At 40.7% G+C, this 24772-nt stretch overlaps 1 protein-coding gene across 2 annotated transcripts in view; it reads left to right on the top strand.

Moving 5' to 3' along the window:
- Window positions 1-24772, top strand: part of pappaa (pregnancy-associated plasma protein A, pappalysin 1a) — an 803024-nt gene that overhangs the window by 200858 nt on the left and 577394 nt on the right. For both annotated transcript variants that reach the window (XR_007935844.1, XM_028809181.2), the window contains exons 3-4: window positions 9795-9940; window positions 15794-16087. Coding sequence is in view for 1 of the 2 variants with exons in the window: in XM_028809181.2 (XP_028665014.2) it covers window positions 9795-9940; window positions 15794-16087 (440 nt within the window). In the remaining variant the exon portion in view is untranslated. The remainder of the gene's footprint in view (window positions 1-9794; window positions 9941-15793; window positions 16088-24772) is intronic.

Genomic DNA, 24772 nt, shown 5'->3' on the forward strand with positions numbered 1-24772 from the left:
AGTAGAAGTTGTATACATCAGGGGTAACCTACAAACCTGGATCTCAAGTTGGATCACCGGTAGGAGACAATGAGATTAGGGGTCATCAGTGGAGTCCCTCAGGGGTCTGTTCTTGGACAACTACTTTTTCTGATTTGTATTAATGACATTGATTCTGGTGTAGTTAGGAAACCAGTCAAATTCACAGGTGACACTAAAATTGGTGGGATGGCAGACACTGAGGAGGCAGCAAAAAGAATACAAAAAAGGCCCTGGACTGGACTGGGCAAACACTTGGAAAATGAGGTTTAGTGTTGGAAAGTGCAAAGTACCACATGTGGGCAAAAGGAACATCTCTCTATATGTAAAATCCAATGTCTGTCTGTCTGTATGTCTGTCCAAATTTCACGAGAGAACTACTTAACGGATTTAGATTGGGTTTTTTTTCTAGAATTTGTTTGAACATTCTGGTTGATTTTGCAACTTCTCTCTTCGCGCTAAGTATCATAGTTCGCTTGCAGTACCGATTTATTTGCGCGAGTCCAAGAGACACAGCAGGCCAAGGGAAGGGAGGTGGGACCCTCCTCACTCACGCGCCAGCCTTGGGGCGTATCTTCCACCCGATTAGCTAGTGAACGAGAGAACTACTTAACAGGTTTAGATCAGATTTTTTTCTAGAATTTGCTTGAACATTCTAGTTGATTTTGCAACTTCTCTCTTCGCACTAAGTATCATAGTGTGCTTGCGCTATCAATTTATTTGAGCGAATCCGAGAGAGATGCAGCGGGGCGGGGTCCTCCTCACTCATGTGCCAGCCTCGGGGCGTATCTTACCTCTGCTTAGCTAGCAAACGAGAGAACTACTTAACGGATTTAGATCGGGTTTTTTCTAGAATTTGCTTGAACATTCTAGTTGATTTTGCAACTTCTCTCTTCGCACTAAGTATTATAGTTTGCCTGTGCTACCAATTTATTTGCGCAGGCCGAGGGGAAGGGGGGTGGGTTCCTCCTCAGTCACACGCCAGCCTCTGGGCGTATCTTATCTCCGCTTAGCTAGCAAACGAGAGAACTACTTAACGGATTTAGATCGGGTTTTTTCTAGAATTTGCTTGAACACTCTAGTTGATTTTGCAACTTCTCTCTTCGCACTAAGTATCATAGTTTGCTTGCGCTACCAATTTATTTGCGCGAATCGAAGAGAGACGCAGCAGGCCGAGGGGAAGGGGGGCTGGTTCCTCCTCAGTCACGCTCCAGCCTCGGGGCGTATCTTATCTCCACTTAGCTAGCAAACGAGAGAACTACTTAATGGATTTAGATCGGGTTTTTTTCTAGAATTTGCTTGAACACTCTAGTTGATTTTGCAACTTCTCTCATTGTGCTAAGTATCATAGTTCTCTCGCGCTATCGATTTATTTGCGCGAATCCGAGACAGAGGCTGTGGGCTGAGGGGAGAGGGGAAGTGTGACGTCAGGAGTGGGGAGTCGGTCTACCTCTGTGTTTTGGAGCATAACTTAGCTAGCGATACCTTTTGTTTACTGATTTTTAAAGTTTGTCCTGTTTCACTACTGCACGGACAGAGTCGCAGGGAACAGCTAGTTATTAAATAAAAAGATAAGGAAATTATTAAAGATAAAGATAGGGTCTGATCTTGAAGATGCTATACAAAATGAATCTGCAAGAATGAACGACAGTTTGCAAGATGGAGAGTGAAGGACAACACTCCAAAAAAACAATATATAAAAACAAGATGGGAGACACTGAGCTACAGGAAGAAACCTCTGAAAATGATTTAGGGGTTTATGTTGACCCAACATTTTTGACTAAGTAATGCTCAGAAGCAATTAAAAGTGTAATAAAATGTTACGTTATATCATTAAAAATGATGAATTTAAGTCAAGGGATGTTATGCTCAAACTTTATAATGCCCTAGTGCAGCGGTTCTCAAACTGTGGGGCGCGCCCGTAACAAAAAAGGGGGCGCGAATGTTGCCATATGTGGCGTAATTTCGCTATTCGTAGGGAAATTTTAAACTTGTAGCAGTGTATCGACAGCAAAAAATATAGGAATAAATGTTATTAGGGTTTCAAAAAAAACGTTAGGGGGGAGCGATTAAAACTGTTATGAAAACTCGGGTCGCAAATACTTAAAGGTTGAGAAATGCTGCCCTAGTGAGCATTGTGTGTACTTCTGGTCACCACGGTACAAGAAAGACATAGCAGTTCTTGAAGTTGTGCAGAGGAGAACAACCAAGTGCATCATGGGACTGAAGGACATGTCCTACTGTGACAGACTCAGAGAGTTAAACCTGTTTAGACTCAAGCAGAGGAGACTGTGCAGGGGCCTAATCAAAATATTTAAAGCCCTCAAAGGTATCAGTAAAGGAGATCCAGCAACATTCGTTCAGTTTAAGTGTGAATCAAATACAGGAGGACATCAGTGGAAATTAAAGGGAAGTGCATCATAAAGTTAAGCCCGGAAGCTCTTCTTTATGCAAACAGTTGTGGGACTCTGGGACAAACTACCGAGACATGTAGTTGAAGCAGAAACATCGATGACCTTTGAGAAGAATCTGGATGAGATATTGGGACAGCTTGGCTATTAGCTAAACAAATGGTTTTGATGGGCTGAATGGACTCCCCTCATCTGTCAAATTTCTTATGTTCTTATGTTCTAGAGATCGGAAGAAATTTTCATAGGATTGAGACAATTTTGTCAGAGCATATCAGTGAGCCTGCTTCACTGTTTGATGAGAACATGAGTTTCATGATGACAAAAAAAAAGACCCTTCTGTGATCCTAAAATAGAAATTATGCTGGTTCAGAAAACAGATGAACAGGTGGAAAAATAAAATATGAAGTAAAGAAGCAAACCTTAGATCAGTACACTGGAGGTTTAAAATCCGTTTCGAAAAATGATGCAGGATCAGCACCACAAGAATGCTGGAACACCGGGTGAGGTTTGAATGAAAGGCTTCTCCTTAAATATTCTGTGCAGGGCCAGGGTCTCCAAGCTGCTCTCCTTCCCGGTTCATTTCCAAAAATGTTAGCTACAAGGACACCAGCAGCTCTACCATCTGCTCAGTCAGTGGAGAAAAATGATTCATTCCTGAATAGACATCATTATGTCCTACCTAAATTAGAGACTCGGATCACACTCACAAAGTCATCAAGCCCAGGAAGTCTTTTTGAGGGTAATCTATAGATATGAGAGCTGCTCACAAAGCTTCTACAAACCAGTTAGACAATGTATACATGGCGTAACATTCTGGTGCGTTTGAGGACTATGCTGATACTGGACTGAGTTCAGTAGGTATGTAGGTAAGGAGATATGTTCTAGATTCTTCTCAAGTCATTTCAGAATTGTGGGGGCAAGCGGTTGTCCCACTGGGATTAGGCAAAAGGCAGAAAACAGGCCTACACTGGATTAGTTCATCAAGGGGGCCACTCACACTCACAAACACACACAGAAGTGAATAACAGAAGTGAAAGACACATGTTATTACAACGAGGGATCATCTTGGATATTAGATGAATGTAGCACTTTGATGGCAAATTGTTGGGTGACCCCAAACCAGGACACTTATGTAACATAAGGTCCATCCTCATTTGTTAGTGATCAGGGAACAGGAAAAAAAATGTCAGATGGACCGAAACATAATGTCCCAGAGGTGTTCTATTAATTTAGGTCAGGAGAATGAGAGTGGGGGCCAGTCAATGGTATCGATTCCTTCATCCTCCAGGAACTGCCTGCATACTCTCGCCACATGAGGCCGGCCATTGTTGTGCAACAAGAGGACCCCAGGACCCACTGCACCAGCATAGGGTCTGACAATGGGTCCAAGGATTTCATCCCGATACCTAATGGCAGTCAAGGTGCCATTGTCTAGCCTGTAGAGGTCTGTGCATCCCTACGTGGATTTGCCTCCCCAGACTGACCATCACTGACCCACCACCAAAATGGTCATGCTTAACAATGTAACAAGCAGCATAACATTCTCCACAGCTCCCCTTCAATCCTGTGACAGCTGAAGCAGCTTGCTCAGGACAAGTGGGCCAAACAACGTGTGGACAGGCGCAGAGAGCACCAGGAATCGCTTGTTTGCAGTGATTGTCTCTAAAGGATGGGCATCATAATATTAGGTGAAGGGTCCCTTCGTTTTTGTCCAAGCCATTTTCATTTGTGTTACTATTTGAAATATTCTGTTGAATCCAACCTCTGAAGGTCAGGTCAGGTGAATTTGGGGAGCATGCACTGGTATAGCACTGTTGCCGCACCCACCTCATGACGAAACAGCTCGGGATCCTGGTTGGCAACCCCCCAGACAGACACACGGTCCAGTCCCACCCTCTGGAAATGACCATCTATCTGCCGCCGCCAAGGTGTTACATGGGCGCCCCTTTGGCCTCATCCAGCCACTCGGGTCCTCAACAATGAGGATCCTGCAAACCGGATCACCCTCGGGGAATCGCACCACACATAACTGACGTTCCTTCACAATGCAGGTAATGTGCCTCATTCGGGACTCCATGAACAACACAAAGTCAAGCCAGCCGTACCCAAGGATTCTCAGAAGAGACACGGTACCGAAGGAGTCCAGTCTGATTTTTGTTAAATATGAAATAAACAATGAAGTCCATTTCAAGTTATTTCAGAGACAATTGGGGGTTCTTCTTTATGCATGAAGGGGTATCAACAACTTTGTCCATGTCTGTAGGTAAATATGATCCTGACACCAATGAAAAAGCTTATGCAGGACCACAGCCATGTGACTATCATTCAACGAATAACGTCTCACCACTACGAAGTTCGAAAGGAAAGTGCGACTTTCGAATGCAGCAAATTGTTCTAACTCGTTAGTCCGAGCCAAGTTATCGTGGAGCTGACATGCATCAAGAATTACATAACAACATAAGAAATTTGAGAAATGAAGGGAGACTACTCAGACTATCAAGCCCTTTGTTTAGCTAATAGCTAAGCTGTCTCAACATCTCATCCAGAGTCTTCTTAAATAGTCAAAGTTTCTGCTTCAACTCCATGACTCGGTAGTTTATTCCAGAATCCTACAACTCTGCATAAAAATGTTCTGTTCGAGGTGCCAACTATGAGGTAGCTGAAGTTCATTTCTTTTTTTTTGACATGCTTTATTAATCCCCCAGGGGAAATATTCCTTTCACATGACATTTGTAGGTCAGAGCCCTGAGTCGGCCATTGTATAGTCGTCCTGGGGCGACTTTCAAGTTAAGGGCCTTGCTCAAGGGCCCAACGGAGTAGGATCCCTTCTGGATTTGAAACGGTAACCTTCCAGATACCAGCGCAGATTTCAATAAGCTAACTTTTATTGTGAGTGTTGCTCAATAACAAAATGACTCTAATTAAAGCAACACCCTGATTTAACATTGCCATCAGAATTTTTTACTGTAGCTGCGAATGTGTTAAACCTCTAGGGCAGTGATTCTTAACCTTTTTTGAGATACGGACCCCTTTAAGAATCTGATGAAAGCTTTGGACCCCCTTCCCCAGAAATATTCACATAAAAACAACGTTGCATACAATGAATATAATGTATTTTATTTATGGAGATTTGATTGTCTTGTACATATATGACTCACACAAAGTACAGGGTGGCACAGGGAAATGGGAAATTTTCAATTGACGTTCAGTCAGTCAGTCAGTCAGTCAGTCAGTTGGTCATTTTCCAACCAGCTATATGCTAACACAGGGTCACTGGGGGTGTGCTGGAGCCAATCCCAGCCAACAGAGGGTGCAAGGCAGGAACAAACCCCGGGCAGGGCACTAGCCCACTGCAGGGCACATCCCGTACACACCCACACACAAGCACACACTAGGCGGAGTGGTGGCTCTCAGGCTAGGCATCTGCACTGGCAATCGGAAGGTTGCCGGTTCAAATCCTGTAAATGCCAATAGGGACTCTGCTCTGTTGGGCCCTTGAGCAAGGCCTTTAACCTGCAATTGCTGGGCGCTTTGAGTAGTGAGAAAAGCGCTATATAAATGCAAAGAATTAGGGATAATTTAGGATCACCAATGCACCTAACCTGCATGTCTTTGGAGGAAACCGGAACACCCGGAGGAAACCCATGCAGACGCGGGGAGAACATGCAAACCCAGGTCTCCTTACTGCGAGGCAGCAGCGCTACCACTGCGCCACCATGCCGCCCTAATTGACGTTCAATGCACAAATAAACACATTACAAAATAACATTTAATGATGTGATGTATTGTACAGGATATGCAATTAATGATGGTAATCATTATTCATTCAATATTCATTTTATGTTTTGAAGAAAACATCATGAAGGTGTTGTCCATTTCTCCGTACCCATTCTGACAGCCTGCACTGCTCGACGTAACATGTCAAGAGGAACGCCAGCGATTTCCTCTTCAATCCTGCTTTTTAGTTGGTTGCAGTCGTCTGCGGTACACTTGGCTTTTAAGATGTCCCCACAGAAAAAAGAAATCACAAGTAATGAGATCTGGGGATCTCTGAGGCCATGGAATGTCACCGTCACGTGAAATGACGTGATTTCCAAACAATCGTCGAATAGCTGCCATCGATTGTCAGGCAGTATGAGAAGTGGCTCCACCTGGGGACTTCTTTTTTAAGGCAGAACCCATTTCTTCAAAATTTCGTACCCATTGAGCAGACGGGACACGATCATGACGTCCTAAATGGTAATGATGCTGAAATTCCCTTTGCACAGCAGTCACACTATCCATCCATCCATCCATCCATCCATCCATTTTCCAACCCGCTGAATCCGAACACAGGGTCACGGGGGTCTGCTGGAGCCAATCCCAGCCAACACAGGGCACAAGGCAGGAAACAATCCCGGGCAGGGTGCCAACCCACCGCAGGACACACACAAACACACCCACACACCAAGGCCAATTTAGAATCACCAGTCCACCTAACCTGCATGTCTTTGGACTGTGGGAGGAAACCGGAGCGCCCGGAGGAAACCCACGCAGACATGGGGAGAACATGCAAACTCCACGCAGGGAAGACCCGGGAAGCGAACCTGGGTCTCCTAACTGCGAGGCAGCAGCACTACCACTGCGCCACCGTGCCGCAGTCACACTATCACCATTCTTATAAAAGGCTTTCACAGTGAACGCGCGTTGCTCACCACTCCACTGCTCCAAGGGGTTCTTAACGAAGTCACTGCTGACACCCCAGGGTCACCAACACCTAGTTCCAAAATTTGCTGTTTCCTTGTGCTCACCCTGTATTATTAAACTTTAAAGTAACCAAACTAAAAAAGACACTCCTTATTTAATCAAAAAGTAATGGCCACTCATTATAATTATGAAACACAATGCTCTTGTGCAAATTAAAACAGATCTACTACTACTTTTTCTACTACCACCAGCAAGCCCGCGATTCTCAAAAGAATCACAAATCCAAGGCGTTGTAGGAGCCTCCGTGTATTGTTTTTATCCATGCACTCTCGTCTTTGTTGTTCAGTGGCTGTGTCGTTAGGTAGACGTCGTTTACTGTTAGGAAGCATAATCCAGCCATCCATCCATCCATTTTCCAACCCGCTATATTCCTAACTACAGGGTCACAGGGGTCTGCTGGAGCCAATCCCAGCCAACACAGGAACCAATCCCGGGCAGGGTGCCAACCCACCGCAGGACACACAAACACACCCAGCACACACTAGGGCCAATTTAGAATCGCCAATCCACCTAACCTGCATGTCTTTGGACTGTGGGAGGAAACCGGAGCGCCCGGAGGAAACCCACGCAGACACGAGGAGAACATGCAAACTCCACCCAGGTCCCCAGATCTCCCAACTGCGAGGCAGCAGCGCTACCCACTGCGCCACCGTGCCGCCCGAAGCATAATCCAACTTACATTTAATACTGAATTATCGTTATGTGATTCACATATGCCACACTGACTGCTGGCACAGTGGATTAGAGCAAGTGTAGTTTACAGGTTGTGGTGTTTGGGCGTCACGTACTGACTCTGGGAAGTACGGGCTCGGTTTTGTATTACAAATCGTTGAACTCTTTCCATTTGGAGCCGTGACTCCTTTGCCTCTGCTGAGACCAACTGCTGGCACAGCGGATTAGAGCAGGTTTAGTTTACAGGGTTGTGTTGTTTGAGCGCCACCCACTGACTCTGGGAAGCCGCTGGGTTTGACTCTGGGGCGCTGCGGCGCATTGTGCATGCGCTTCGGTGCGTCCGCCATCCGCTCGGTGTGTCCGCTGTCCGTGCATAAATTAAACTGTCGTTTAGTAATATAGATTACTGCTACTACCACTACATCTGTTCTTAATCAACAGTACCGGGCTGTATAGTGAATATACCGTATATACTCGTGTATAAGTCGAGTCTTGAAACCCATAAAATCAGACCCCAACTTATAAATATGACACTTAAATTATTATTTTTTTTACATCTTCGTGCCTCCTTCAATCTCACACCAGTTTATCAAACACAGCGAATTTTGCTACAGCGGCTCAGTTACCAATTTCTTTCATTACTTCAACGACGTTTAATTTAAAACCAGCTTCATATTTTCTTCTGAACGAACGCTCCATCATAGATAAGGGATGCTCTTACGATAAAGGTGTATGAGGGTGTGAGATACAAAAACACAAAACAGTGCATATGTCACTTCGGAATAGTTCGGGTATTACCGTGTGGTCAACGTACTGTAGGTACAATAGAAACAGAGAGAAAGAGGTCAGGAGAACACGCTGATACAGCGTATTGCTGCACCCACATAGAAAAAAACAGTCATGTGCTCCGTGGTTACTCTCTCAGGTGGGTGTTAGCATATCGTAATGTCTTGGACCAATAGCAGGAGTTTTCCGCATTCGACTTATACGATCGACATTATAAAATACCGGAAATTATACGATAAAATAATTATCCTCGGGAGAACTTATTGGCGAGTATATACTGTAAATGTTAATTATGATCTCACCCTGACAGACCCGTTGGGGTCCACGGACCTCAGGTTAAGAAGCCCTGCTCTACGGTAAAAATAAAAAAAAGTATACAAGTTATTCACACAACAATCACTTTTGATTTTACGACTTAGGACATGCATCATGTCGGTTTATTCGTTTGGCACCCCACCCACGATGGTTTCCCGTCTTACTTTCATTGCTGCCAGGGTAGACAGCAGCCCTCCTCGGCCCTAAATTCAATTAACTGGGTTTGGAAATGGATGATGTGAAAGCCATTTATGTGCATGTCAACATTATTGAATATTTAGATGGTTATTCTTTAAATGAGTTCATCATAAACCGGTTGCATAAACCACACTGCAGAGTTCAACTCTTTCAGGAATAGCAAAATAAATAAATAAATAAATAAATAACAATTACTCCAGCTTGTAATTTTCCCTTTGGCATTACAGTTTTGCGACTGCACATTAGTAATTTCTAAATTATGCTGACTCAGTGTGAAGCCTCATTCAGGAAACGTACATTTTCAGTTAGTGTAATGAGTTTCCCTAACTGCTTTGTTATTATTGTGTAGAAACTTCACAATGACTCTTATTGGAAAAATATACAGTAAATGTAAATCTTACTCCCTGAGATGTTTATACTTTTATGGGAGGTTTGTTATTTGAACTGAGCAGTAAGTGACCAAAGTAACGCCAACACCAGCAACTTCCTCTCAAGAGCAGCATTAAAAAAGTCCAATGGGAACATCTGCTGTAAGGCTGGTCCAGAACCATTAATATTGTGTAATTAAATAAAGGCAGCCGAGTTCTCTTTTATGGGGGCTTGTTTACTGTTGTCACATTAATAATAAATTCTACCTTTCCACTATAGGGCATACCTGGACGTCAAGGAGCTCAAGACGGTTCTAAAACTGGACGGCTCGACTCATTTGAATATTTTCTTTGCCAATTCCTCTGATGAAGATCTGGCAGGGGTTGCGACCTTTCCCTGGGATAAAGAAGCACTAACACAGTTAGGTAAAAAAATCATTTTTATTAAGTTTCTTTTTTTATAGAAAGATATATTGATGAATGCTGTTTTTGACATTCTTTACATTGTCACCATTTGAGATTTACATCCTTCAGATATCTCAACCTCTCTAAGTTGCAATTAAAAAAGGTTCATGTTGATTTGACAGTAAATTCTGTGTTTGATCTTTTTTGAGAATGCTGTTGTTCACACTGATTAAAGACAGACTTTGTTAAGGAATCTACACAGGGAACTGATTCATTAAAGTAATCTTTTACCTAAATGGCCATAATAGGCTGCTGGGTCATAGCAAACTACAATAACAGCTTTAATGCACCATGTGATGTGTCATACTCATTTGGAGGAATATATGGTTGTTCTTCCATGAGAAAAATTCCCAAAATTCCCATCATTTGCTCTTTTAATGTTGGTGGTGGAAGATCTCAAATGCAACCTCAGAATATCCAATAAGTGAACCATTAGGCTGAAATCTTGGTGATTGAGTTGTTCAGTAATATGCTCTTCAAGCCATTCACTAATCAGTCATGGCCTTTGGATATGCAGATGAACATCCTTGTTAAAGACAGAAATGCATTGCCATGAGAAGAATGTCATCACCCAAAATTGGTTTGTATGTATTGCCCTCTAAGAAAATCAGTGGCCCTAAACGAGGCTGGGAATGTCAACCTCAGATCACAGAGAGACAGATAAGACACTATAGTGACCAATTAACATAGATAGATAGATAGATAGATAGATAGATAGATAGATAGATAGATAGATAGATAGATAGATAGATAGATAGATAGATAGATAGATAGATAGATAGATAGATAGATAGACAGATAGATAGATAGATTTGAAAGGCACTATATGATAGATAGATAGATAGATAGATAGATAGATAGATAGATAGATAGATAGATAGATAGATAGATAGATAGATAGATAGATAGATAGATTTGAAAGGCACTATATGATAGATAGATAGATAGATAGATAGATAGATAGATAGATAGATAGATAGATAGATAGATAGATAGATAGATAGATAGATAGATAGATTTGAAAGGCACTATATGATAGATAGATAGATAGATAGATAGATAGATAGATAGATAGATAGATAGATAGATAGATAGATAGATAGATAGATAGATAGATAGATAGATAGATAGATAGATAGATAGATAGATAGATAGATTTGAAAGGCACTATATGATAGATAGATAGATAGATAGATAGATAGATAGATAGATAGATAGATAGATAGATAGATAGATAGATAGATAGATAGATAGATAGATAGATAGATAGATTTGAAAGGCACTATATGATAGATAGATATGAAAGGCACTATATAATAGATAGATATATGGGAAAGGCATCTGTATAATAGATAGATAGATAGATAGATAGATAGATAGATAGATAGATAGATAGATAGATAGATAGATAGATAGATAGATAGATAGATATTAAAGGCACTATATAATAGATAGATAGATAGATATGAAAGGCTCTATAGATAGATAGATATGAAAGGCACTATATAATAGATAGATAGATAGATAGATAGATAGATAGATAGATAGATAGATAGATAGATAGATAGATAGATAGATAGATAGATAGATATGAAAGGCACTATATAATAGATAGACAGATGGGAAAGGCATCTGTATAATAGACAGATAGATAGATATTAAAGGCACTATATAATAGATAGATAGATAGATAGATAGATAGATAGATAGATAGATAGATAGATAGATAGATTTGAAAGGCACTATATGATAGATAGATAGATAGATAGATAGATAGATAGATAGATAGATAGATAGATAGATAGATAGATAGATAGATTTGAAAGGCACTATATGATAGATAGATATGAAAGGCACTATATAATAGATAGATATATGGGAAAGGCATCTGTATAATAGATAGATAGATAGATAGATAGATAGATAGATAGATAGATAGATAGATAGATAGATAGATAGATAGATAGATAGATAGATAGATAGATAGATAGATATTAAAGGCACTATATAATAGATAGATAGATAGATATGAAAGGCTCTATAGATAGATAGATATGAAAGGCACTATATAATAGATAGATAGATAGATAGATAGATAGCTATGAAAGGCACTATATAATAGATAGACAGATGGGAAAGGCATCTGTATAATAGACAGATAGATAGATATTAAAGGCACTATATAATAGATAGATAGATAGATAGATAGTTATGAAAGGCGCTATATAATAGATAGATAGATAGATAGATAGATAGATAGATAGATAGATAGATAGATAGATAGATAGATAGATAGATAGATAGATAGATAGATATGAAAGGCACTATATAATAGATAGACAGATGGGAAAGGCATCTGTATAATAGACAGATAGATAGATATTAAAGGCACTATATAATAGATAGATAGATAGATAGATAGATAGATAGATAGATAGATAGATAGATAGATAGATAGATAGATAGATAGATAGATATGAAAGGCACTCTACTGTATGATCATTTAGCAGATCATTTTTACAGATATTTTATTTTAGAGCCATCACAGATCAGATCCGAGACTCCAGTAAGACTTCCTCAATGATTTTTCCGAAAGGTTCAAGTGAAGAGGCTGGGGGTGGCAGTGCGGCTCCATAAACCCCAAGCACATCTCTTTAAGGCAAGACTGGGTCGGGCTGATAAAGGTAAAGACTGAGACAAAAGGAACCGCAAGTGGGAAAGAAGATTTTTATTTTGTTTTTTTTTTTTTTGTTGAAAGGTCATGGTCTTGCTGGCTGGAGGGGGGGGGTTATCCTTTGTCCCTTCTAGACTGAACCTACTCTTTTTTTTTTCTTTTGTTTGCTCTAATAAATGGGGTCTGACGACCCAAGACTGAGACCGTGAGAGATCTCTTGTCATTTTGAGGTACGCACCCATGACAATAGCTAATATACACATGAATAGCGCTCAGGGTTCATCATTACTAGCGCGGGCTGAACTTGTACTTGCAAGTTTCAACTGCCCAAAGGGTTAAATAGAATACTAAATAAAATGATCAAAGAAGCAAAGTGCGTAATAATTCAGATTATGGTAATCTAGTGCGCAAAATGATGATATTTTTTGTAAGACAAAATGTTTATTTCAAATCATTTTCAAGCTCACAAAAAGCTTTTATAAAGATATTTCAGTTTAGATCACAGCCGATGTGACATGGCACCCACAAAGCAATGGACATCAAGCCTGGATTTTACCCTACATGCAGAATTATATTAAAACACAGCCGAATATAAAATGTTCAGTCTGAAAGCTGCTGCAAAAGAAAAAATAAAGACGGCAACTTAAATCATGTCAGAGAGAAGTGGGATATGTGAAGGAAGTCACGCAGCCAGCCTTGTTCACTCACAATTTGTGATGTAAGGTCAAGACACCAACAGCACCTTCCAGCTTCTCAGGCTATTAAAACGCAGTAAGAAAAACAGCAGCAGATTATTTTTTATTGTGCTCGTTATTGCATCTGCCAATAGGGAAAATAAATCACGTATAGCAAAAGTATGGCAGGATACAAAGATTAGGTGGCAGAAGAAAGAAAGAAGAAATGCATGTTGGTCAAAAAATAAACCCCTGGGGTCCAATGGCTGTCACGCATTAGAGGAGCATATCTGAGTTTAGCTAACTGGCCATCCAACACCTGACTGGATACTTTGGCAATGACCAGATAAAGTTGTCTGCCAACCTGTTAAAAGTGTCTGTTTAGAAAGTCTATTTAAATTCCAACTAAGAAAGTAAATGTAAGGAAGTTAAAAGTGAGACATGTGAAAATAAACTAAACAGCATAGCGGCTGCATAGGCGATGCAATGAGAGGTCATTCTTATCTGCTGAGGGGGTGTTTGTTTGAGAGAGGATGGGCCTCTTCTATTGGCAATTAAAAATGTAGGAACGGGGGCCCCTCAATATTATCATTTGCTAATAATTATGAATACTAATCATTTAAGCATTTTATCACATGCAATATATAGTAGTGAGCATGTCAATATGTCACATTAGTGCCAATAATTTACATATTTGGCTGACACCTTTATAACATTTGGTTCCATTTCTTCTGCTTTTCCAATTGTAGCACAAGCAGGTCAAGTGACTTTCTCATAGTCACACAATGTCACTAGCGGGGATTTGAACCCACAACTGCAGGGTTTGAAGTTCAAAGCCTTAACCACTACACCACACTGCCATCCCTAATAAATTTTGTCATAGACAGGTGGCGCCACTGAGCCCCAAAACCCCAGACACAGTCCCAGGTGCAAAATAAAGGTTTTTATTTTCACAAAATACCTCAAACACAGGTCGCTGCACAATCTTCCAGTCCACAATCCTCCTCCTCCAGGGGAGCTTTGCCTTCTGCTTGCCGACTCTGACTCACCGGGGGAGGCTGGACGGCTCACTTTTATGTCAGAATCTGAGAGTACTTCTGGTACCGGTGCATAGCCCGACAGAAGCACTTCCGGGTCAGAGGGTCAGCAGAGGGACCCCCTGCTTGAGAAGTCCCCTCAAGCAGGGGGTCCCTCTCCCTGCTGCTCCCAAGGCCAACCTTTACATCACTGCTGAGGGGGCTGCCTTCAGCCTGTATACTTGAGTCTCTCAGAAGTTGTTTTTTCTTTTGTTCAATTTTTGTTCCCTTCTGGTTGCGCTAAACAAGTCTTTTCCTTATAAAGATTCAAGACAGAGGTTTTACAGTTTATCCTCTCACTTGAAGGACATGTTTGATATCATTCTTTGAGCATTTAAAGCCTTTTTGAACTTTTAAAACTAACATCCCATTTTGGGCCAAGGGCAGGCCCAAGCCAGCAGGTAGCAGCACAGGGCTGGCAGCCTGGAGTAAAGGTGTGGCACAGAGGGTTGGCCCCACGCTCCCTGGAGCATTTTGGAGCCTCTTGAACCTGATACAGCCAATAACATACCCGAGGGATGAGCCCAGCAGATGAGGACACAACACACATTTAGTGAGGGGTAGGTGCAGAAGTGCTCCACTGCTTTTATTAAAACAATCCATCAAAAATAAACAGGGTTCCAAAAGTGCAGTTCAAATCTTACAATCTAAATATATATATATATATATATATATATATATATATATATATATATATATATATAAATCCAATGTCTGTCTATATGTCTGTCCGTTTTTCACGAGAGATCTACTTAACGGATTTAGATCAGGTTCTTTTCTATAATTTGCTTGAAAATTCCAGTTGATTTTGCGACTTCTGTCATTGCACTAAGTATTAGAGTTCGCATGCTGTACCAATTTATTCGAGTGAATCCCAGAGAGACGCAGCGGGCCGAGGGAAGGGGAGTGGAGCCATCCTCACTCACACACCAGCCTCTTTACCTCTCGCCACTTGTTGGAGCGCACCTTGCCTCCACTTAGCTAGCGATACCTGTTTGTTCAGCAGACATTATCATCTAGAGATTGTTAAGGAGTAAAGTTTGACATCTTTGAGAGATCAGAGCTACGTGTGCTTTAGAAGGTAGCTGCTCATTGCCAGAGATATCACAACCACATGCTTTTCTCTCCATGTGGTTGACACTCTCCCGTCAGAGCTGAACACGATCAGATATATGTGCCACCGAAAATGGAGCATACCTACCTTCCGCTTAGCCAGAATTACATTTTTTTAATAGATTTTTAAAGTTTGTCCTGTTTCACTACTATGTGGGCGGAGCTGCGAGGGACAGCTAGTAAATAAATAAAATAATAAATCTGATCCTGTGCTATAAAATAGGAGGAGGATCAAAGTCAAAGGTCAATGTGTATTTATATTACTGTCTCTCCACAGGTGGAATTGTGCTAAATCCTTCATTTTATGGGACTTTCGGACATACCCACACGATGATCCACGAAATTGGCCACAGCCTGGGATTGTATCACGTCTTCAGAGGCATCTCTGAGATTGAGACCTGCAATGACCCCTGCCTGGAAACAGAGCCATCAATGGAAACGGGTGACCTGTGTGCCGACACCAACCCAACTCCGAAACATAAACACTGCAGGGATCCAGAACCAGGAAATGACACTTGTGGGAATGGTCACTTTGTCAGTACGCCCTTCACTAACTTCATGAGTTACGCAGGTGAGTACTGAGTGATTTTATTAATTGTATCCTCCTTTTAAACTCTACCTGAATGCTTTGACTCAGCCTGTGAAACTCTGCACTGAAAGTCACTGGCTACACTGCTCAGTATCCGTTCATTCTTTTCCTGAAACCACTTTCTCTAGAAATGAATTAAAGGGAGTGGGTCATATCTTATCAGCAACTGGAAAACAACAGAACCCAACCAGGTGAAATTATGAAGGGAATTAGCACAGTGGATCGAGACTGTTATTTTAAAATGAGTTCATCAAGAACACGGGGACACAGTTGGAAACTTGTTAAGAGTAAATTTCACAGAAACATTATGAAGTTTTTCTTTACACAAAGAATGACAGACACTTGGAATAAGCGACCAAGTAGTGTGGTGGACAGTAAGACTTTAGGGACTTTCAAAACTTGACTTGATGTTTTTTTGGAAGAAATAAGTGGATAGGCCTGGTGAGCTTTGTTGGGCTGAATGGCCTGTTCTCATCCAGATTGTTCTTAAGGTGTAATGCCAGTTCATGTGCAGTACACTGTATTCATGTACCTGCGATACAGCAAGTTGAACGTACAGACATACACCTCATGAAATGTTTTCTTTTTTCAATATATTTGAACCTATCAAGATTTGGTCTCAATTCTACAGATAAACGTGATATAATATAACAAACATCATGCAACATATGAAGGATATGGAAAAAGTCCATCCCTACATTTACCACTACCTCAGATACCTCAAATTAGAATCAGGTGCACCAGATCAGGCGTAGATGACTATATCTAACTATCTATAACCATGCTGAGATCAAAAGAGGCCTTCAAAATGAAGGTTATACATGGTTATGAGACTAGGAAGGGATTTAAAAAGATCTTCAAACAAGCGGACATCAACCATTCCACTGTTCAGAAGATCATTTACGAGTGGAGAAGATTTCAAACTACTGCCAACTGGTACAGGCCAGCAAGTTCGCCCCAAGGGCAGAATTCAATATGCTGAGAGAAGTCTCTTAAGGACCCCAGGATTTCATCGCAGGACCTGTAGGTAGCTCTTATAATTGTTAATGTCAAAGTGCATAAGTCTAACATTAGGAAGAGGCTGCACAAATTAGATCTAGATGGGATTGGTGTCAGGAAAGAACATCAGGGCAAGACTAAAGTTTGCCCAAGAACACCTAGGGAAAGGCCAGGACTTGTGGGACAATTTCTTATGGACAGAGAAGGCAAAGACAGTTTTTTGGCCACAGTACAAGTAAACAGCAAAGACAGCATTTGACTAGAAGAACTTGATATCAGGTGTAAGACATGGAGGTGGAAATGGTATAGTTGTGGGCTGCTTTCCTTCACCATGGCCTCCATAGAATCCAGAGTCAATGGAGGCTGTGACTGGGGCTCTTGAGAGACTGAGCAAGGAGTCTGAGTCTCTGGGCTTACAAGTGTCCTGGGTAAAAAACAAGATCCAGGCCTTTAATGACCTCTTAGCCATCAGCAGTGTGTCTGTCTGTGGAGAGAGTGTCGACCTTGTCGAGAGGTTTACTTACCTTGGCAGTGACATTTATGTGACTCTGGTGACTCTTCCTATGAAGTCAGTAGACGGATTGGGAGAACACGAGGGATCATGAGGTCACTGGAAAGGGTTGTGTGGTGCTCCCAATATCTCTGCAAAAGGACAAAGGTAGAATCCTGGTGCTCCCTGTCTTACTATATGGTTGAGACTTAATCGCTATTCAGTGACCTGAGATGAAGACTGGACTCCTTTGATGTCTCTTTGGAGAATCCTTGGGCACCGCTGGTTTGACTTTGTGTTGCTCATGGAGTCCCAAATGAAGCACATTACCTGCATTGTGAGGGAGCATCAGTTACGGCACTACAGCCATGTGGCGCGATTCCCTGAGGGTGATCCGGCTTTCTGGAACCTCATTGTTGAGGACCCGAGTGGCTGGACCAGGCCAAGGGGATGCCCATGTAACACCTGGCTGTGGCAGATAGGGATTCAGACTGGACTGTGTGTATGCCTTGGGGGGTTGCCAACCAGAATCCAGAGCTGTTTCGTCGTGTGGTGGGTGCGGCAGCATGCTGCACCATTGCATGCTCCCCAACCTAACCTGACCTGACTAGGAATTCTTCATTGTACCAGAAGAAACTTGAAGATAATGTGAAGCCATCCATCAGAAGATTGAAGCTCAACCGAAAGTGAACCTTATAACATGAAAATGGCCCTAAACGTACCACCACAGAATGGCTAAAAAGAAGGAAAGAAATGGAGAGTTTTGGAATGGCCAAGTCACAGCACATCTTGATGCTACGTTGGTTGGATTTAAAATGGGCCCTGCATGCAAGACAACCCTCAAAATCATCACACACCTGAAAGAATTCTGCAAGGAGGAGTGGGAAAGATTTTCTCCCAGATGGTTACAGAAAACGCATGCAATACAAGGCTATTAGACTCAAAGGTGGACTTACTTTTTCCAAGGACAGAAATGGCACATCTGTTCCTTTTGCATTGAATAAATTATTACCACATCAAAATTTAATTGTGTTTGCTTCAATTATATCACCTTTATCTAAAGGTACCCTTTAAATGAAGATCAAATCTTGATATGTCCACATATAAGATAAGAAAAAAAAACACAGGGTGTACTTACCTTTTCACAATATGCTTCTGGATTGTATAAAGAAACCAGATTGCCTATAGAAGAACATGGAAACTCCACACGGAAAGAATGCTTTCTGGGAGTTGAACTGGGATCTGGTATTATGAGGCACAAGGCTAATTGCTGTGCCAGCACTCGGCCTTATTGCTTAAAGTGATGTTACCCAATTTGAAGAAATACATTTTTTAGTTACATGCTGCCTTCAAAACTTTTATTGTTATTTTTAATTGATAGACAGAGGTCTATAGAGGACTAGATTTGGAGTAAAGTATCAAAAATCAAAAATAACATCAAATTTGTAATCACAATTTTAAAATAGCCTAAAATGATACCTCACAAGCTTATGTTTGAAATTTGTCATTTTTACCATCTTGGAGTGGCTCTTAGAGGGCTAGGACCACCGGTAAAGAATCAAATATCAAAAATAACATAGAATGACACCCTACATGCCTGTATTACCAATCCCAATTTTTTCAAAGTTTCATGAAAAGGAGTAACTTTGACCCCTCGTATCTCATTATGGGTGAACCCTTGGGGTCAGTTGTATCTGGCATGCACAACTTCAAGTCCTTCTTGATTATTTTATACCTATTGGTTTACTCTTTGTCATAAGGGAGTAACTTCTTGCACTAAATATGGTGCAGAAATGGCCTACAATTAAGGTTTTCCAAGTCTAGAGGGATAGGAGGGAACCCCCAAAAAGCTCAACGTTTTGCATAACTAGTGTAGAAGAAATAAATTGGAAATATAAATATATATAAAGAAACAAATCTTGACCTAAAGTAGGTCCTCTTTGAGTCAGGAACCATGAAAGAGGAAACTTTTTCATTGCGTCCTTTATTTATTTCTTTGCAAAATGCTTGACGTGGGAGCATTCCTGTCACAGCAATCTACTAATGGACACTGACCTGAGCAGAGGTTGTCAGAAAATGGTAAAAAAAGTAAAGACAGAGAGCTACAGTCGTGGCCAAATGTTTTGAGAATGACACAACTATTGGTTTTCACAAAGTTTGCTGCTTCATTATTTTTAGATCTTTTTATTAGATGTTTATTATGGTATGTTATGGTATATTGAAGTAGAATTACAAGCATTTCATAAGTTTCAAATGCTTTTATTGACAGTGATATTAAGTTTATGTAAAGAGTCCATATTTGCAGTGTTGGCCCTTCTTTCTTTTCAAGACCTCTGCAATTCGGCCTGGCATGCTGGTAATCAACTTCTGGGCAAAATCCTGACCATTCTTGCATAATCAATGCTTGGAGTTTGTCAGAATTGGTGGGTTTCTGTTTGTCCACCCGCCTCTTGAGGACTGACCACAAGTTCTCAATGGAATTAAGGTCTGGGGAGTTTCCTAGCCATGGATGCAAAATGTTGATGTTTTGTTCCCCGAGCCACTTAGTTATCACTTTTGCCTTATAGCCTGGTGCTCCATCATGCTGGATTGTTCATTGTTGGTCACCAAACTGTTCTTGGATGATTAGGAGGAATTGTTCTCAGAGGATGTTTTGGTCCCATTCTTCATTCATGGCTGTGTTCTTAGGCGAAATTGTGATTGAACCCACTCCCTTGGCTGAGAAGCAACCCCACACATGAATGGTCTCAGGATGCTTTACTGTTGGCATGACTCAGGACTGACAGTAGCGCCGCTCACCTTCTCTTTTTTCTGGATGCCCCAAACAATTAGAAAGGGAATTCATCAGAGACAATGACTTGACCCCAGCAGTCCTCAGCAGTCCAATCCCTGTATCTTTTTTAGAATATCAATCTGTCCCTGATGTTTTTCTTGGCTTCTTTGCTGCCCTTCTTGACACCCACCAGGCCATCACCAAAAGTCTTCACCCCTCTCACACCTGCCTGCTGCCATTCCTGAGTAAGCTCTGCACTGGTGGTGCCTGCAGCTGAATCGACTTTAGGAGACGGTCCTGGCACTTGCTGGACTTTCTTGGACACCCTGAAGCCTTCTTCACGACAATTGAACCACTCTCCTTGAAGTTCTTGATGATCCGATAAATAGTTAATTGAGATGCTGTCTTACTAGCAGCAATATCCTTGCTTGTGAAGTCCTTTTTGTGCAAAGCAATGATGGTCCTTTTGTGGCATGGCTGAAATGAAGTGGAAATGGGTTTTTTGGGATTAAGTTAATTTTCATGGCAAAAAGGGACTTTGCAATTAATTGCAATTCGTCTGATTACTCTTTTAGACATTCTTTAGTATATGCATCATAAAAACAGAGGCAGCAAACTTTGTGAAAATTAAAATTAATAAACTTTTGGCCATGACAAAAGACACCTGAACTTACATAACACTGATGAATTAGTGCTTACATATTCATCTGACATTTTCTCTGATTGGTTCGTTGGCTAGCAGCATCTGAATATTTATTCTGATTGGTTAAAATACACGGGATGTTTCAAGCAGAAAGTATTACCACCCCAAAACAAAAGTCTAATTTCTCTGTTCTTGGTCCTTGTAATTCTTTTTCTAATTGATTTTTATTAATTTTAAGTAAAAGCAAATCACAATCAATACAATCAAATCAGATTTAACAAACCGAAAATGCAACCCCCACCCTAAAGAAAGAAAGAAAGAAAGAAAGCAAGAAAGAAAGAAAGAAAGAAAGAAAGAAAGAAAGAAAGAAAGAAAGAAAGAAAGAAAGAAAGAAAGAAAGAAAGAGGAGAGCCAGCCAAGAAATGACATCTTTGAAGTAGCATGGCAGGAAGAGTATCCTTTCCACCGATATAGAAGCTTATTCTAAAATGTTATTGATTAGATCCTGCCATATTGGAAAAAAAAAAGGTTTAAACAGATCCTCTGAGTGAGAATTTGATTTTTTCCAATTTCAGATAGTACAGGGCATCAGCCACCCACTGACTTAAAGGTGATGGGTTGGGATTCTTCCAGTTGAGCAAGACAAGTCAACATGCTAGTAGTGAGGTAATGGCCATCACGATTTGTTTGTCCTTCTCCACTTTAAGACCATCTGAGAGACCACCCAATGTGGCTGCTGATGGATTAGGAGCTTAGAATACTTTACAATACTTTTTGAGTTCCTGCTGTGCGTGACATCTCTCAAGTCTTACTGGCTACATGATAGTCAGCCAGCTTCTTGAACCCATCACCCAGGAGCTTCTTGTTCTTTGTTGTTCACTTGACCTTAACCTGGTTTCCTGATATGCTTCTGATATTGATTAACCCTTTGATATTACGTCTAAGACTGATGTTATATTTTAATGTGGAAAGCATACCAAAACACTTTATGCCCAATAAGTATATTATTCCTAAATGACTATGTGACCCCTACGTCTCATTTTCCTTCCTTCCTTGTAACATGAGAATGACCCTAAAACATACTGGTAAAAGCACCAAAGAATGGCTGAACAGATCACTAGACATCGAGACAAGTGGAACGGTATGTCATATGTGGGAGTTTTCTTGTACTGGTGACTTCAAAGCATTCAGAAGTAATTCTTAGGAACACAATTAGTGCAAATGTGTGGATGATGATTGACTTGCCCTGGTATTTAAAAAACAAAATCATGCTTGTGGTTTGGAGGTTTGGATTATTTGGAGCAGAGGTATGGAGTTCTCTTGTAGAAGCTGTACCTTCATGGTGTATCCCTCTACAAGTAGACTTCGTTGCAGGTAAGGTTCTGGGTAGAGAACCATAAGACACATTCATAAGTAGTGCTACGGGATTAATTAACACATAAGGAACAGATTTCGACAAATCCTTTTTTTTTCTAATAAATTATAGGCAAAAATACATGGAAACAAATTATTTTGTAAAAATAGCTTCAGTCTTTAACCCTTTAACCGCCAACGCCCTAAATATTCCCCACGCCAGGCGAAATCTGAACAATTTTCGTTTTTTTACTTTTTTACATTTTTTTTACATTTTTTACATTTATTCAAGCACTATTGACCACTAAATGTTGTGCAAGTTCTAGAAATGGGCAAACACATAATAAAACACAACAGGCTTGCACAACAATAAACTTTCATCAACTGTAACTGACGGTCCTGGCATGTAGGGCAACTGAAATGCTTCAAATAAATGGTCAATCAAAGGACGTAGCTTGAACAAGCGGTCGCGGTTTGGATCTTTCTTATCTGGGTCATTTCTGTTGTCATTCAAATGAAAGAATTTCAGCAGCAAAGAGAATCGTTTACGTGTCATGACAGCTGCAAAAATATGTGTTGCATACATAGGATCTGTAGACCAGTACATCTCAATATCTGGTTTTCTGATTATTCCCATCAACATCAAAATCCCAATGAATTTTTTCATTTCGTTTTCATCAGTGTCTACCCAAGCACGAACACGGGAATGTGGAGGTAAATTGGGATTTTTCTCAATAAACTGTGCTGCATACAGATTTGTCTGATGAGCAAAATGTGTGATCAAATCAGGTGACACAAACAGCTCATAAAACTGCTCAGCAGTGTAATTGTTTACATCAACAGTAAAGCCACACGTTGCCTCAAACGGATGCAGAAAAGGTAGTTCACCACGGGCAGCAGTCCAGTTGAGATGCTGGGGATACACCCACTCATCGCCATCATCCGATGCGCCGTCATTCACAGTATCATGCAGCGCACATTGCTGATCATCATTGTCGCTAAAATCTTCTTCAGAACTGCTACAATCATGATCAGAATTATTGTCCAAAATCGCCTGCAAAACCTCACTTGAAGTCAGTTTACGTTTCGCCATATTCACAGCTTTCACTTTCGAATCACATCACGTGATCGGCCAATACAAGCGCAGAGTTGTCGAAATACAACGTAGTAATAATACCCACGCCAAACTGTCAGTTGTACTACGCGCCAGGCATTCACATAACCACAGGCAAATGTGCCGGATAATTCCGGCAGTAAGGCGTGAGCATTAAAGCTACGATGCCGGATATATCCGGCAGAGGGCGGTTAAGGGGTTAATGCCATTAGAGCCACATATCATATCGTCTGGGGTTCACCAAAATTTTAAATGCTGTATTCAAACATAATAAAAAAATGACTAATTAACAAAATTAGGATTATTATAAAGCGCTCTTTAAGGTGAGATAAATAATGACATATGTCATGCATTTAGCCAATAGAGAGATGACAAATCAAACTCTGTAATTGAATGCATGTTATTTATAGTCAGGGGGTTTTAATTAGTTTGGAGCAGTGAAACAGTTTGGAAAAGAATTCAAATGGAAAAATATACATAAAAAACAGATTACGCCTAGACCACCCTGGAAATGTCTAGAAGCTATCTGTCTCTGCAAATGTCCCGTAAGAAACCGTGGGAGAGGGTTACATCAGTTGCATTCGGCCAATCAGATTTTTTTTTCCCCAGTTTTCAGACTCTTTTTGCTTTATTTATTTCTATATGTCGGTATTTATTTATTTATTGTGATTGTTGCTTTGAGGATCACTGCCTAATTTCCGAGATGTTTACTGGATCATCAATTTTCTAAAATGTTGCTCCACTACTTGGGGTTAGAAAGGGGCATCATCATGAATTTGCACTTTATGCACCGAGCTGAAGAAGTTTCTTCTTCTTCTTTTTTTTTTCTCCAATTTTGCTGATCTCAAGAAGAGTTTAAGTTATGAGTGTGTCATCTTTGAACATCTGCTCCTGGTCTAGAAATGTGAAGTCACTTTACTGCTCTGCCAGATATTTGTAGTGAAGCACAAGTGGGGGCTTAGACAACTTATTAAAAACACACTGCTGTTCATAAAACGATGAGGATGTCATTATTTTTATTATTCGAATAAATGCTAGATGTTTTAGTAAACACCTTTAATTGCATATCACATGCAAAAAAGAAAACTAGAAATGATTTTATTGGAAATGAGAGCTTAATATTACACTCATATCTGTCTTATCCTCCATGTAATGTCTATTAATTACTGCATGACCATTCAGATTTTTAGAATTTTCATAATAAAGTAACAGATTTACTGAAATCTCGAGTCACAACGTTTCAACAAGTCCCACTTCTTCTTTCTACATTCGAGCCACAAACACCAATAAATGTT

This window comes from Erpetoichthys calabaricus, chromosome 9, assembly GCF_900747795.2.
Source record: "Erpetoichthys calabaricus chromosome 9, fErpCal1.3, whole genome shotgun sequence".
NCBI classification, from domain to species: Eukaryota; Metazoa; Chordata; class Cladistia; order Polypteriformes; family Polypteridae; genus Erpetoichthys; species Erpetoichthys calabaricus.